Below are 16,591 nucleotides of genomic sequence, written 5' to 3'. Positions count from 1 at the left end.
ACACAGAGTATCTGTTGATTGATTTGTTTGTGTACTAGACTGAATGAGCTCTCAGTACAGAGGCCTGAAGAGGACAATCAGCAAGCTTGCTGTATGTGAAGTGCCTTTGAAGGGCAGTAATATTCACCATCGAACAGCTGTAGAAAAGTCTGTTTGTGGGAATAAATAAAACTCAATATGGAAATAAATAAAAGCAGGAGTAAGATAATACCTATGACATTTTGTCATGGTGAAATGTATACCAGGTTACAGAGTAAACCACAATTGACTTGTTTGTAGCTGGCAATCTATGGGGAAAAAAGCAGCTGGTGGATTGGAAACAAGCATGTTTTGGGACTTTTTAGCATGTTAAAATGAAGAAGAGACAGGAAATAATTGGGTTGCAAGCTGGACTCAAACCAACCTGAGCACCAACCTGTCAAAATCTGGTGAAAATTGTACACTGTGCAACTGGTTATACATTTCCAAAAGGCTCAAAATGACAAATGTGAATGGCTAATACACATGTACAAAATTGCAATAGTGGGTTCTGAGTGGTTAATAAAACACTGCCAGGTCAAAAGACCTGGGATTTGCACCGTCCACCATCACATACAGTATCACACATTGAAAGTTAATGAGAGCAAAACAGGTGGCCTTATAATAACTCAGGCCAGAATCTCCTGTGTTCACCTTTAAGAAAAACTTTAAATTGTAATGATATTAACCAATATTCTTATTTTTAGTTTTTTTTTTTTTTTTTGTATAAGACACTTTCAAAGACAACCCCATAAGTAGTATACATTTAGACCTAAGCACATACAGTATATAACTTGGTAGATGTTCTACACAAATTTGTGTTCTGTGAAAAGGAAAAAAAAGCACAAACCAAACATTTTTGAAGGCTCACAGCCCGAGGTCATCGCCAGAAAGTGCAGTAAAGGAATACAATGCAACCCAAAATACGAAATAGAGTGAAAAAGACGAGAGGGAGAAGAGGTAGAGTGGTAGGGGTCACTAGACTGTAAGTAGATGGAGGCTGAGAGTGGAGAGGGAACACTAGAGTGCCATTACAACTCCAGCAGCAATGATGACCTCGGAGAGAACAACCGGAGTATCTGTATTGACCAGCAGCTATATGTTTCACCCATCTGAACACTCTCGAGTGAAAACGTCTGCTTGTATGATTAGGATTACATCAGATCTCACTGTACCGTCAGTCTACACAATGTAGTGTGAGACGAAAGGTGTGAAGAAAGACAAAGTGAGGTTAGATGCACGAATCTTTCAGGTTAAATATCAATTTCATATACAAATTCACAATCACTTAAGCACAAAGTGCGGGAAATATTAATGTTACTAAAAAGAAGGTTAAAAGATGAGTAATAATGCCAATATTTTGCAAATAATTAATTCTTGTTTTACAAGAATATATAAATTTTGTAATAATGTAATATATTTAATATAATTTAAATATATATATATATATATATATATATATATATATATATATATATATATATATATATATATATATACATTTTTTTTTTTTTTCTCAATATTTTTTTTTTTTTCTCGCACCCTCAAGATTACAGATTTTTTAAATAGTTTTATCTCAGCCAAATATTGCCCTATCCTAACAAACCATTCATCAATGGATAGCTTATTTATTCAGTTTAGTTTAAAAAAAAATTACCCTCATGGCTGGTATTGTGGTCCAGGGTAGCATATATTATAATCTTGTCAATGTGGTCAACGTGGATTTTTCTTAGCGTGAGTTACAATGAATTAAAATGAAGTCCTGATGCCCCTTTTGTGTTTAATTACGATGGTTAGTGTGTGAGACATTTTAATTGACAAACCGTCTCGGTAGATGTGCATAGTTGAGGGAATGATTGGCCATATGTGAATCCGATCAATATCTGTGAGTATCTGTAATGCACTTGTCACTGAGACAAGACCGCAAGCCAAATTAATAGTGCACACTTGTCTCTGATGAGTATGTAATAAAGCATAGGTGACATGCTCTGGGTGAGGGATTGTGGGCTCAGGTCGCTCTTTTAATGTGCAGCAGCATGTCTTTATCTGTAAGAGAAGAGTGAGGAGTAAATGCATCATGTGCACACTTGTGTTTGTGTGTTTCTCTCTAATGGTTGGGGGCAGGGAGCTCCTCCATCAGCAGGGCATTAGCACTCCGTTGTCCCGCCTGGGTATCGATGGGTCGCTGTGGTGATGCCACCCCCTAAGGGCCGCCACGCCCTCTGGACAGTCTGGCTGAGTGACCTCTGACCCCAGAGCTGTTTGGCAGGGCTGCGTTGACTGCGACACAGTACTGGCCATTGATCTTCCACTGACACCAGGACAGCACTTAACACTCCGACTGTGGGAGTAATGGAGCCTGCCCGCTGTTATTACTGACCCTGTGTGTGTGTGTGTGTGTGATAGAGGCCAGTACTGGGCATCTCTCAACCTCTCAATGTCCTTTCCCCCTCTGTCCATTTCTATCAATATTAATAATGAACTTCTGCATATCCAGACAAGAGGCAGTGTCTCTACTCAAAAGATTAATCTTTCCTCTCATCCACCCCTCCTTGCACCTTCACCCTTTTCTTCTACCGTTCTGATTCTTGGAACCCAATCTGAAAGTGTCACTTTAAATTATTATTACCAAGTATTACCATGGCTTTGGTTAACTTTTTTGTAAAAAGTCACATTTAACTCTCAAATTAAATGAAATTATTTAATGTTCTATTTGAATTGTTTTGATGCACAATTATTATTATTATTATTATTTTTAATTCTTGCTACATTCATGCAAAGAAAGAAAATATTTCCTCATTAAAATATTTTCATTATACATATTTATTATTTCACATTTTATGTACAGCCTTATGCTTTTTTTGTTTTTTAGCTTCAATGCATTATTCAATTACCTTTTACAATGAATATACAGAGAATAACCAATAAAAATAGAAGAAAAAAAAAAAGTTAAATGTCTAGACACATTATGGTAATGCTTAATTGTTACAAAAATATCAGAAAGCAAACTTAAAATTTACATTTTCTTTATACAGAAATATTGACACAAATTTGAAAATTATATATTTCCTTTGGCTTTGAGGTGGGGCTCATTTGATTTTGGCCTGAAATATGACATGGCCATATTTTCATGGGATTAACACTTTTTTTGGGAAAAAAATCTTTTCATGGCTTGCTTTTTCACGCTCATGTTACCATATAAATAATTCACTTGACATTTTTATCATCTTCTCTGACATACTTTCGAGTACTACATGAATATCATAATCATGCATACGAAAGCCATACAATGGCATAATATACATGAAAATACCATGACACTGCCATCAGATACCATGATGTACCATGAATTCTTTTCATAGTACTTTTTGCTAGAGTTTTAGGCCATGACTGAAACAGCAGAAAAGAATGCGTCTTATATCAATACAACTGCCCTTCTGTTCCACACACTCTGAGTTTCTCTCTCATGGCCACAAGCCTGTGTCTGACTGCTTCATATCTGCAGCCCATCTCTTCATTATTTACAGTAATAGCTTGTCAAAGCCATGCATTCAGTCTCTTCAAATAACACGCACCCACAGTTGGGCAATGTGCATGGTGCATGCACTGGCCAGTTACAGCTCTCTCCCGGTGGCAGCCCGAGGCTAGCTGCTAAATGGAATGCTTCACCTCAATTGAATGGGAATCATTTCTCCTTTATTTCTCCATGTGCGTGACCTTGTCTTTCTTCCCCTGTGTGAGGTGAAGGACGCAGGGGGCTCGCCGCTGGCTGGTGGGGGCTTAGTAGAGGCTGGAGAGGAACATTAGAGAAGCAGTCTTTACCAGACGCAGGCCCGGAGTCCAGGTCACGGCAGGGGAAAGAGGCTCTTGAGTGATCTGATTGCCTGGTGCAGGATGTGGCAGTCCTTAGAAAGGTTGCTAATAGCATAGCCCCCTTTTAGTGAGCAGGACAATACTGGCTAATTCAATCTGATGCCGAGCTCTTGTATACACACAAGAGTACACACAAATGTAGACAGGCGTTTAACTGAAAAGAAAAAGCGGGGGAAAACATGCATGCGCTTATGCCAACGCACACACATGCGCACGCATTCCTGCCGAGTTCAGCCATATTCGTTCCCTACGAATATCTGCTTGCATAGATACGTGCACTCCGGATTGGAAAAGCTGATGGCACTTGTTTTGAATTGATTGCTAAAATGCTGGGTTTTGTGGCACAGGAGAGAATGGACTTAAATGATTCGCATTGATTAGTGATGCCCCACTTTGGAGCACGCTATGGGTTTCAGCTCACACTCACAGTGAGGGCAACGACACATCATCAGCGTGCACAAGCATTAAAATGAGAGTGAGCGAGTGCACAAGTTCAGATCGACTGAATTACCTCTTCACACAATGTAATATGACACTCCTCGATTAATATCTTCAGCACAAGAGGAATTAAGCGTCAATTTATGGTGTTAGCTGCCGCAACTTTTTCACGGCAACTCATTTGTTTGATTGGTAAATACTGCTTTGCAAACTTCCAGAGAGTAAGGAGGTGGAATTTCTAATAAACCAGATGCTTTTAGATCTTTTATAAATGGTATGAACAACAGGGGAATGTTTGTCCGATCAGATAAGGCCAAACAAACCACTTTGCAAAGTATGAGAGTGCCCCCAACTGGACGCTCGTCAGTCAATTAAAACAGCTAAAACAATTAGAGCGCGGCCCGCCATATAACCACCACGAGAGGTTTAAAAATGTCCAAACTAAAAAAAATAAAAATAAATTAAAAAACCACCTAAATAAACCTGCCTTCTCTCCACAAGTATCCATGTGAAGAGTTTTGGCAATGTGTTTTTCTCTCTGTGTCAAAACACAGAGGTCATGTGAGAGGCATTCACTGCCATTTCAGAGGCCCCAGGTAAGAGAGATGCAATTAGGACGCTAGCACGATCAATTAACCAGCTCTCCAAATCTACAGTAATTAGCTTCTCCATTGTGGAACAGTTGTAAAAAGCCACTTGGCAAAGCAGCGAAAAAGCATCGACTGGATTGTTTGGAGGGAATGTGGGTGTGTGTGCGTGCATGTACGAGTATCATTGTGTGCATGTTTATGTCCCACAAACTGTTATACAGAGTGTGATGTGATTGTGTGCTGAAAAAGAAGGGGTGGGTGTTGGCAGGCTCTTTAACTGGTGTACTTAATGGTAAAACAATAGTGCGTCTCTCAAACAACGGTCAGATATGTGAAGATCATGCACACGGTTTCTACCGAAATGTACAGCTGTGTTACATTTCAGAGGCTCTTTTTTTGTTGTTGTTGAGATGGGTTTTACAGGAACATACCTAAAAAGCTCAGTGGGGAGCCTTGGCATCATCTGGCCACTGGACCAGCACTACATCAATCCCCCATAATCCTTTTGGGCCGGATGGGCTGGGAGAGGTAGGTGAAAGAAGCAGCAACATCACCCCCGCCGTACTCCCCTAATTCTGCGTTCTGATTGGTCGGCCCACCTTCAATGCATTCTGTGAAGCATGAACCCCTGGGCTGGGACTAATAAATGACTTCTCCTTTCTGTGGAAGATTACATCCCCTCATGGCTCCGCCAAGACAATGAGACAGGAACCAACCTGCTGAAACTGAGGTGGGCCGCTTTGAGCTGGGTGAGAACGTAGAAACATGACGCAGTGGCTGAACCAGTATCAGTTCACTAGATTCATTCACAACTAGGCCAGAAAGTTTAGTCACCATCATGACGTTCTAAACCTGCATACTAAACCTGCATACTAAATACTTCCTAGAGTGTTTAAAGAAAAAAAAAAAGAGGGGTTGTACAAAAATCAAAAGCGTGGTGTCCTGTCCTAAAAAGCTAGTGATGTGAAGCCTTTTGCGATACATATGGAAAAGTGCAGACAATAGGCAAGCCCAAGCGATCAGGGGTGTGGGCTTCTTAATCTTGCTTCTCTTGCCAGCACAGGGATCTGGAGGTGTCATATTCCTCCAAAACATTCCTGCTCCTTTCGCTCCAAATGGCCGACGTTTTGTCGCCAGTGCAGGGCCCCTGTAATGAACCTGGGGGGGATCTTCAGAACTCAATGACTGGACGTAATTACTTCTCTCCTTTTCTTCGCTTCTTTTATCCGCACTGGCTCTCCCTCCGAGCTGTACTGGCCCCCAGCTTTCGGGCTGGCTGGTCAAATACAAAAGGCAGGCTGCACCGAGTCCAGCTGGGAGGGGGGGGTTGGTGGAGGGCCGAAAAGGGGGAGTGTTTTGGGATCCAGAAGCCCCCGATCAGCTGTCACTGAGACATAGAGCGACTCAGCACTCGTCACCAATGCCTGTGTCCTTACAGAACTGACCTTGACAACCATCAAACAAAGTTGTTTTATTTGACACATAACGTTAGCAATCTAAGATGTCAAGGTAAAACTTACCAATTCATTCTGAGCATCCTCAACTTCAGTGAATTATGATTTAGTACAAATGTACTAAGACATTTTTTAGGTCTAATGAGGAAACAAGCTTGCAGAATGAAGAGACAGAATCAGAAGTTTCCTGTGAGGGGTAGGTTTAGGGCAATAGAAAAATACAGTTTGTATAGTGCAAAAGCCATTACGCCTATGGAATGTCCCCATAAAACATGGAAACAACGTGTGTGTGTGTGTGTGTGTGTTACTTTTGCCATCATCTAATATAACTGTTAAGTGGTCTTAAAAGGAATATCAACTTCACATACTGTCAAATATATTGTTGGGATGCCTATAATCACTTGCAAAATTTAAAATGAATGATTTTAATTTTCAGTGTCTAAATATTTTTTTATTTAGACAAATAGTACAGAATTTGATGGCCATTTATTAGTTATTGGCCATAAATGTAAAATACTTATCTGCTTCCTGAAACTCATATTGACCAAAATTAGTTCATAAAAGGATTTATAATTGTCTCATGAATCAATTCAAAATAAATATGTAAACCACTTTTTTTTTTACTTATAATTAAATATGAGACAAAAACATGTGTTATAAATTTTCCATCATATAAGAATAAAGGATATGAGATTAAAACTAAAAACAAAATTTTAAAATAAATAAACATTTCTAAAAACATAAAAGCCTATTTAAAAAAAAAACTCATTAGGCATGTTAGTCCTGCTAATTAGCTGACATACATGTTAACCAAGAGACAGCACTTATAAAAATAAGTGTGTGAGAGTCATTACATTGAGTGCTTTGTAGACAAACACACAATCGGACAACACTCACACAACACACACACACACACACACAGACATACGTCCCTCCCAGGAGTCATTTCTGGAGTGCTGCCCATGCTCTGAGTAAGAGGTGGCTATTCACATGCCTTGTTCTCCACCAAGACGCAAATCAGATAAATGATCTATTTGTTTTAAAACATCATCAAGTACATTAGGGCTGCTGGAGACCTGGTATGGTTGCTAGGCAAACTGAGGGGGGGGGGGGGGGGGGGCAAAGGGTGTATACGAACATTGAGGGAGGTCCACAAACGGACCAATGTGATGACAGAAAACTGCACTCTGATAGACACATAGAAATGTGAGACAAATTAACTACATTACATTAATCACTTAAAAGACCAATGGGAGCACAGAAACGCACAGAGAAATAAAGGCCTATGGGTAACCTGTTGCTGTAAAAGTGCCACAGTGCTAATATGGTTCTTTGGACAAGGTGCTATGGGACATGCATCACAGTAAAACCATAGTTTCTACACATGTACCATGGTATTATTTAAAGCTTGGAGTATCATGTAAATATCATCTGATAAGAGTGGGTGGTGATGTCACTTAATGGAGAAGGCCATTCTGATTTGGCAAGAATATTTTAATACAATACGTTTTTATTAATACACAATAAATCCAGAGACAGTGTCTGTGAAGAAAAAAAAAAATCGACTGAAAACACTGAAATATGGTGAATATGCCGAGGGAACGGTTGCTGCACGACCAGTTTGAAAGCTCTGTGCGACTGCCACTAGAGGGACAAACGCAACAGTCGTGTCCAAATGTCGTGTGTGGTGGAAAGGCGGTTTAATAATCAAGTCTGGAGTGTGAATTTCTAGGATGTTATTACTTTCTTCATTCACTCCCTCTCCCTTCTAATTCCAGACTAGAAGGGACCTTTGCAACAAAAGAAAAAGTGTTACCTGGCTGCTAAGGTATGCTGGAAATTACTGTGGCATTAAACCCCACACAATCTCCCCGCAAAGGCTAGTATTGTAATTTCATTCCTTCAGGGTTGCCTTTATCACATCTCTTAGCTCTGATACAGCCTGCTCCACTGCTGACCCTCTAGCCATGATTAAGAACATTTGCTTTTATACTCATGCTTATATAGAGGAGCAAATCCTTTCATAATGCCATCTTGCACATAACCAGAAAAAGAACATTATGTTTTATAATAATGCTTCACATAATGACTTTAATCTGGGTCAGTCATTTATCATTCAGCAGAGTCCCGGTCAGTTCTGGGTCACTCAGACGCAGACAATATTTCCTGTAAGTGGCTTTATCATGAAAGCAATTCTTGGCCTTTTCACTGTGGCACTGATTGAAGACACTTTCACGGTCTATGATGAGCTTTGGGACACAGAGCTCTCACAATGTTCAAAATTAACTTGTTAGAAATTGAGAAAATTTACCAGTCAAATTGTAGTGTCGCATAATGTAACTACAAACTGAAATACACTGAATTTTTTTTATTATTAACTAACTTTTATTGAGATAAGTGGTTGAAAATTTATTGTAGCTACATTTAAAAATTTTCTAAAAATTGTGTTGAAAGTTAGTCAACTAAACTGGTTTATTTAAATGTAGCTAAAATAAATGGATTGCAACCTTAAAAAAAAAAAAAAAAAAAAAAACTTAAAAACCTTTAAAAAAATGAGCAAATTCAATGAATATATCTTTTTTTTTTCAGTGTAGCATAATAATATAGTATAATTGAGATAGGAAAAACTAATCTCAACAGATCTCGTATGAGAATAAAATCCTAGTTTAAACATTTTTTTCAAAGGATTAACATTTTAATCCACATTATGAGAATAAAGAATATGGTACTCTGAGATTAATGTCATAATATTCTGAAAATAAAGTCACGGAGAAAGTGACAAAGTGAAATTCTATATTCAATTTGACTGATTTCAATTGCTCATGTAGCTTACAATAACGAGGTCATTCCTAATAAATTTTTCAGCAAATTAGTGAGAAACTGTTTTATTTATTCACAAAAGGCCATTCTGACTGTCATTTGGTGTTTGGCGAGTGTTAATTTTGAACTGTGCTTGCACGCGTCCAACAGGCCGTTCTGCAGTAATGAGGGCTTGAGTCCGGTCAGCGAGCCGTCCTGTAAACAGTCTGAGAGCAGCATTAATTAACTCTCACCAACACAGGAGAGCAGAATAAGGCAGAGATGGAGAGCCAGACCTCTGACCTCTGCAGGTCTAACCAGGCCTCAATCTGAGCAATTAGTACACCGGGTCCCCAAATCTACATAATTGCCCAAGCAGGGGGTAGAACAGACAGGCATGTGAGTGGAGACCATTGAACACACACAAACAAACACAGGATTCAAATAAAAAGACACACACACACAAATAACACTTATTAAGCTATGAAAAAGTCACCATCACACATGGATTTGTGATAAATGCATGGACTCGGAGGAAACCCTGCTGAGACGGAGCACTGACCGGTTAATCCTGAATGTTGTGATTTCATTCCACCTCATCATGTGACCCCTCTGAAGAATGTTTTATCTCAGGACGCAGGATAAAGACCCTGACTAGACTGGCTGAGAGTACCCAACCAATACCCAATGAGGCTTGTATTTTGAGGTAGTATTTTGGGACCTCACTAATCAACCAGTCGGTTGTTTGATGCTTAGTCAACCATTGCAATCCAACCTTGCAAATGAGTTGGAGTTAAACTGCAAAGTTTTGGCTGGATAATAAAAGCACACATTTCACATATTTGCCAGTTGGTTTATTTTTCCAGTAAATGTACACATGCAGCTCAAGTAACAGTGTATTTTGATTTTTATTGATAGATTCACACATCAGCACCAAAACGCCTAGCCATATAGAAAATTTTCATAGAAAAACAATTAAAAAGCACCAGTGTTTACTGTAAACTCTGTGGAGAAATCACAAACTTAAAGACTGTTCCAAAGCCGATTTCTTGCATAATGGTTATCTCATGCTTTGTTCACCCATGATCTCTAAATAACAATTTACAAGTAATTTTCTGGAGAGGACGATTTGTATCTCATTAGCACCTGCTGGTAGATGCTGTAACTTCATCATCTGGCTGCAAAGAGTTCCTCGAAAATCAGTATCACTGTTCCAAACTATGTATACTACAACTACATTTTCTCTACAGTTTTTAACCAACTCTGACCCAAGCACATGCCAGTGGAAGAGCTGATGTTTGAATCCAAACCAGTGGTCAACAAGCCTCTCTAAAGCTCTTCACGTCCACCCAGCATGTTCAGATAAGACCTTTTGTGTCCCTCTTGATCCCTGCTGGAAACAACAGCACTTAAACCCACAGCACGGTCAACCCTTCCAACCCTGACAAGTTGGATCACCGTAATCCATACATTTGGATAGCTAATCCACATTCAGTGCCTCAGAGGACATAGAGACCTTTCGGCTTGTCAAATCCTCAGACGAGGATTTTAAACTGGGTATGTAGGGTGGGTAATACTTGGGGCACCCCCGTTAGCAGACAATGAGCTTGCCCAGCTGAGCTGACAAGGACATAGAGGGGGATGTTTGGGCTTACCAATGCGTAAGATCAATTTAAAGGTGGTTGAGAGGAAGATCTGAAAAGAGATGCGATGACCCTGCTGTAGAGGAGAGCCATGCTGCCCCTTTTCACTAATCCAGTAAAAGAGCCAAATATTTCAAGAGATATCGGTCCACAAGCCACTGGAAACCAGCACAGGACCAGTCTCTTTCCTTTACTAAAACAGATAAACTGCATAAAAGTTTCTGAGCCACTGGTTTATCTACCTAAAGCTCTTTTTGTGCTCAACAGTAACTTAACTTCTTTTTTTTTTTTAAATGTTTACCGAGGATGCATTTATTTAATCAAAAGCAAAATAAAAACCTACAGTCATTTTTTAAAATCATTTAAATGTTTTCTATTAAATATATCTATTTTTTATCATCAATGTAATTAAATAAAAACCACTCTGCTTAATATTTTTGTGGAATTTGTGATACATTTTATGCATGATTATTACATTATTTGCTAAAGTTCAAGAGAACAGCATTTGTAACATTAGAAATGTCTTTACTGCCTCTTTTTACCTTTCACCATCCTTGCTGAATAATATAATTAAAAAAGAAAAGTATTTTTTTTTTTAAAAACAGACATCTTACTGACCCCAAACTTTTTTTAACAATAGTATATACATGAAAGGGTATTCAATATAAAGAGATGGAATAAATATATTTACAGTACAAAGGAATTATCATTCACTGTATCTGCTACCTGTTGATTCTGCAACTTTGTTTAGTGACCTATATTTACTTATGAATTATAATTTTGGTCAAATTAAATACTTGCATTAAATTTCCCTGAAATGTGCATTGCGTACTTAAGTGTTCAGAAGTACAATACTCCTGGCATAGACAGCAGGCGTCAATAAGTTGCTTATAATTCGGTGCTTTTAAGGCTCAAGTGTGCCTGCCTCTGGTGCATGATGGAGCTGCAGCTGGATCTGACCCCTGCTGCCTGCCATAGCAGATGCTCTGTTTAAGACTACAGTGAAATATTGTTCATTCATAATCAGAAAGTAGGCAGACTGCAATAAAAGAACACAATTACCTCAATGTGATCGGTTTCAGAGAATAAACTAAACTGTTGGAAGAACACACAGACACGCACAGAAGGGATACTCACAGACATTTCCCGTGCTGTCAAAGCTGCTGAGTACCTCATCCACTCTAATGGGATCAAGATTGTCTCTGAAATGCATTAATAAAATTAGTATAGTAATAAATACAATGATATAATGACTAAAAGTTACTGCTAGCTAAATTAAATATAGAGTTTAATTATACTGACATAAGCAAAAGACTTAAATAAAAATTCCACACTGAAATGGAAGGACGACAATGGCTGTGATTATTTTCAGAGGAATATTTTGAGAGCATGATTTGAGTTTAGACTTTTATGGTTCTTCTTCTGTGCTTTTTTATTACTATTCATATTTATTGGAGTTTGACAACACTTGGTCCCCATTCACTTTCAATTTATGGAGAGAGAAAAAAGCAGGGACACATACTCAATATTCAAAACTTTTTTTGTTTGACAGAGAAAAAAACAACAACAATGTAATATGGGTTTGTAAACACATGAGGGTAAAACATACAGAATTTACCTTTGTGAGAATTATGCCTTAAAAATCCTGAAGCTTAATTGCTTCATCTGCTCTAGTTAATTGAACACTTTCTCCAGCATACCCGAGTAAGGCACGGTACTGAGGAAGGATCGCACTTCTATACTCCAACCACTGTCCTTCACCCGTTTCTGTAGGAGTGACCCTGCTCCTGCAGAACAGGTTAAAGGAGGAGAACCTCCGCACAAACACCTGCTTAACATCTGCACTGTCGAGCTGCTTCTGCTCCAGAACCTGCATTGTGAGAGATGAATAAGATTCTACTACTGAGACGCATCCATATGTTTACCGTGAAAAAAACGCATTACATTTACGCCTTTTTTAACCAAACACAAGCAATCAGCTGCATATTGAAGGAGGTTTAGTAAACGCCCCTCACCACATCGGTTCCACAGTGACAGTCGTGATTTTGGTGATTGTTCGCCTGCAGTTCTGTCGCAGCTAACTGGGGGTCTTTACTTTTATTCATGACAGAGCAACCTGCTCGATTTTATACTGTGTCTGTTTCATGCAGAAAACAACTTCTCCCATTATAACTACATTGACAACGGAATGCAGAGTCTGGGCGAAGGCATGTTTGGCATTGGTTTTCTGAACGTGGTTGAAGTCGATAGTAGAATTTATTAACTGTTACCGTTTTTACTAATTCGCCGGTATGTGCTGGTCTCTGTTGCTTGGTAATAAAATAAATCCCATGCTACTTCCGTACACCGCCTCTTCTTGTTGCAGGACCAAAGGAAATCCAATTCAGTACCAGAGTAATCGAACACACTGATCTATCGACTGTCATCTATGATTATTTATTCGATTACTCTTGTCTGGACTAGATGTCATATTTAGCGCAATTAGTGATGGGGAGTCTGACTCACTTAGCGAGTCGGTTCTTTTGAACGGTTAATTTCAAAAATCGATTCAAAAAGCATTTTCGTGGGTTTTGGAAAGCAACCACATTAATGCGCATATTGTGTAATAGCGGTGTTTATTTTAATTTCATGTGTTCCATCTGAGTTTGTTGCAGCCATTCTGCTCATAAAAAAGCAATAAAGAACCTAAATATGAATTGCATTCATATTAAACAACACATTTTTTTACTTTTATCAGCTAACTTCATTCAGTAATCTGTTCTTTGTTCGTTTTCATGTACAAAAGAGTCGTTTTTCGGTTGAAGCCAGTTGTCGATTCTAGAACAGTTTGGATCGATTCTGTCTGATTGCTAAATTAATCCTTCAGACAGGTTTTGTGAACCGATTCAACCAGTTTAAAAGATTCGAGTCAACAGAACAGATAAATGTCAATGCACCACCTTTCCCTATATAGCAGAACATGAGCAGTAGGAAAGTTTAAGTATTTTGAATGTGCTACTTACCTAGAATCATAATGCACTGTATATTTTGACATTTAAGGTAGCAGTTATACGTCGCTCATTCATAATCAGACACTATTTAGACAGTGACACTCTGCTTCATTAAATGAATCGGATCAACTCATGACTGCTTCTGCTGTTAGTTAAACGCAATATCCATTGGAGGAATATACACCCACTTATCTCGCGTCTTTTCACTGAGGTAGGATCGTGTGTGTGTGTGTGTGTGTGTGTGTGTGTGTGTGTGAAATATGAATATGACGCTATACAAGAGATTTAATTACATTTAATCAAAGGATAGGTAATTAATACTAATATAAATGTGTGTGTGTACTGTATGTATATATATATATATATATATATATATATATATATATATATATATATATATATATATATATATATATATATATATATATATATATATATATATATGACTAATATATATACAGATGACATCCTCTTCTACAGCACACAGGAGACTCTTCGGTGCCTCCATCTTCATCTCAGTGATTCTGGTGTCCAAACCACCCTTGTCTATGAAGAAAAGGATGCAGAATAAGTGTTTAATTCTTGGTGGAGAGTGCTCCCTCATCCAGCTCCATCAGCCTGAACTGCTTTACCATACGAGCACTCGGACGACTGCCTGTTCATTCTGGCAAACACTGGAGCAAACCAGGAGTATCAGGTAAGAGTATCAGTATCAGATTTAAGCAGTATTGTGTCATTTTTTTTCTTTCACTAATCTCCAGGTGCTTAGGGCACCTTTAGCCTCTCCATCCAAGCCACACTGGGTTCCATTGTTTAGTGCTGTTCCAGGAACAGCCATTAAAGATATGGAGCTGCTTCAGGAAGACTGTGTTCGACTTCAGATCCAGACTCTTTCCACACAAGAGCCCTATCAGTTATACATTCACAAGGTGTAAACAAGAATCACAAATTCACATACACGACAACAGCCTAGAATGTGTGTTTATGCGGAGTTAAAGATGTAGACAACATTTGTAGATTTGTGTTTGACTGGATATATGACATTTGAATTGATACATTGATGTATACTGTATATACACTACACTACCATTCATCATTTTTAGTTATTAAATTAATTGAATGTAAATGCAAAGACCGTGTTACAATACTATATTATATTATTACCGTTCTTTTGAATTTTCTATTTATCAAATAATTTGAAAAATATTAAGCAGCACAACTGTTTTCAACATTGATAATGATAAAAAATGTTTCTTGAGCACCAAATCAGTACATCCGAAAGATTATGCTTATTAAAGTTGACCATTTACCATTAGCAGGAATTCCATTTTATAACATTTGAAAATAGACATTAAAAAAAAATCTTTCCAATCTTGAATTTTGGAATGGTTGTGTATAATAAAATTTATTTTGTAATTAACCCCTTATTAATTTGACATACAGCTTATAATTTGAAAGACTTAGAATATCTTTGAACCTTGATACCTAGTAAGCATGTACTTTTAGTTAGTTACCTGATATAGTTGCAGTCTTTTTCTTAGATTCCGTTTTATATATGTTATCAAGTTTAAATGTAGCTTATTAGCATTTCTCACAATGAAAGTGCCATGAAGTACAGTAAAAAATTGTGAACTGTAGTGAATGCTAAAATACTTGGGATTTGCAGTCCTTGAGGATTAATACCAAAATTAGTCATTGGAAATGCATTTTTATTGTGTGTTTGTCACAGGGCAGGGATGGTGGTGAGTGGGTTTTGTGCTACAGAAGCAGAGGGGAGTGGAAGATCTTGCTGCTTGTATTCAGACTCTTCATCACTTGGGAGTGCCTCATCCTGCTCTTACTGCCCTCACTGCTCTCAGTGCTGGAGCTTTCCTAGCGGGGGCGCTGTGCAATCATAACCCACAGCTTCTTAGAGCTGTTATTCTACAGGTGGGTTATTAGTACATCGACTACTCATTCCCTGACCCTTATTGTTATAGTTATATGAAGTTGTAATTCCCTGCGGGCACCTTTTCAGGATGTTCTTGGCACAATGCAAGACCCCCATATAAGAGAACACATGGACAACATTGTCCCTGTTACAACATTATACCTCAGGTAAATCACTCAGATGTCCACTACCATTCAAAAGTCGGGGCTCAGTATGATATATATATATATTTTTTTATATATAGTTTATATATATATATATATATATATATATATATATATATATATATATATATATATATATATATATATATATATATATATTTATATATATATATATATATATTTTATATATAGTTTTTTTTTTTTTTTTTCAGCATATTAGAATGATTTCTGAAGGATCATGTGACACTAAAGACTGGAGTAATGACTGCTGAAAATTCAGTCTTGCCATCATAGGAATAATTACATTTTAAAATAGATTCAAATAGAAAACAAATATTTTTAAGTTGTAACAATATTTCACAAATATATAGTTTTTACTGTATTTTTGATAAAATAAATGCAGTCTTTGTGAGCATAAGAGACTTTTCAAAATCATTAAAAAACCTTACCTACCCAAACTTTAGATTAGTAGTGTGCAGGGTGTCTCTCATCATTCGGGAGTCTTTTAATAACTGTTAATTCTTTCTTTTTTATTGCTTTACCCATCCATGCAGATCACTGCATACTCAGAGGACCGTGGAGTTCCTTTATCTGGGGTCATGAAGTACGTGGTAAAACTAAAGAAGGCCATTCAAATGTATACCACTCGAGCTGGTGTAAATGGTTAGTGTATATATGCTCTAGTCTAGTCT

At 37.9% G+C, this 16,591-nt stretch overlaps 1 protein-coding gene across 1 annotated transcript in view; it reads right to left on the bottom strand.

Moving 5' to 3' along the window:
* LOC127970047 (calmodulin-lysine N-methyltransferase) overlaps window positions 1-13,139 on the bottom strand; it is an 87,058-nt gene extending 73,919 nt beyond the window's left edge. The window contains exons 1-3 of the mRNA XM_052572249.1: window positions 12,831-13,139; window positions 12,516-12,685; window positions 11,953-12,017 (exon numbers count right to left, since the gene is read on the bottom strand). Coding sequence (XP_052428209.1) covers window positions 11,953-12,017; window positions 12,516-12,685; window positions 12,831-12,920 — 325 coding nt within the window. The 5' untranslated portion in view covers window positions 12,921-13,139. The remainder of the gene's footprint in view (window positions 1-11,952; window positions 12,018-12,515; window positions 12,686-12,830) is intronic.
* Window positions 13,140-16,591: the final 3,452 nt, after the last annotated feature.

The sequence above is a fragment of the Carassius gibelio genome, chromosome B13 (genome assembly GCF_023724105.1).
Source record: "Carassius gibelio isolate Cgi1373 ecotype wild population from Czech Republic chromosome B13, carGib1.2-hapl.c, whole genome shotgun sequence".
Lineage (NCBI taxonomy): Eukaryota > Metazoa > Chordata > Actinopteri > Cypriniformes > Cyprinidae > Carassius > Carassius gibelio.
This window is presented reverse-complemented; position numbering and strand designations above follow the sequence as displayed.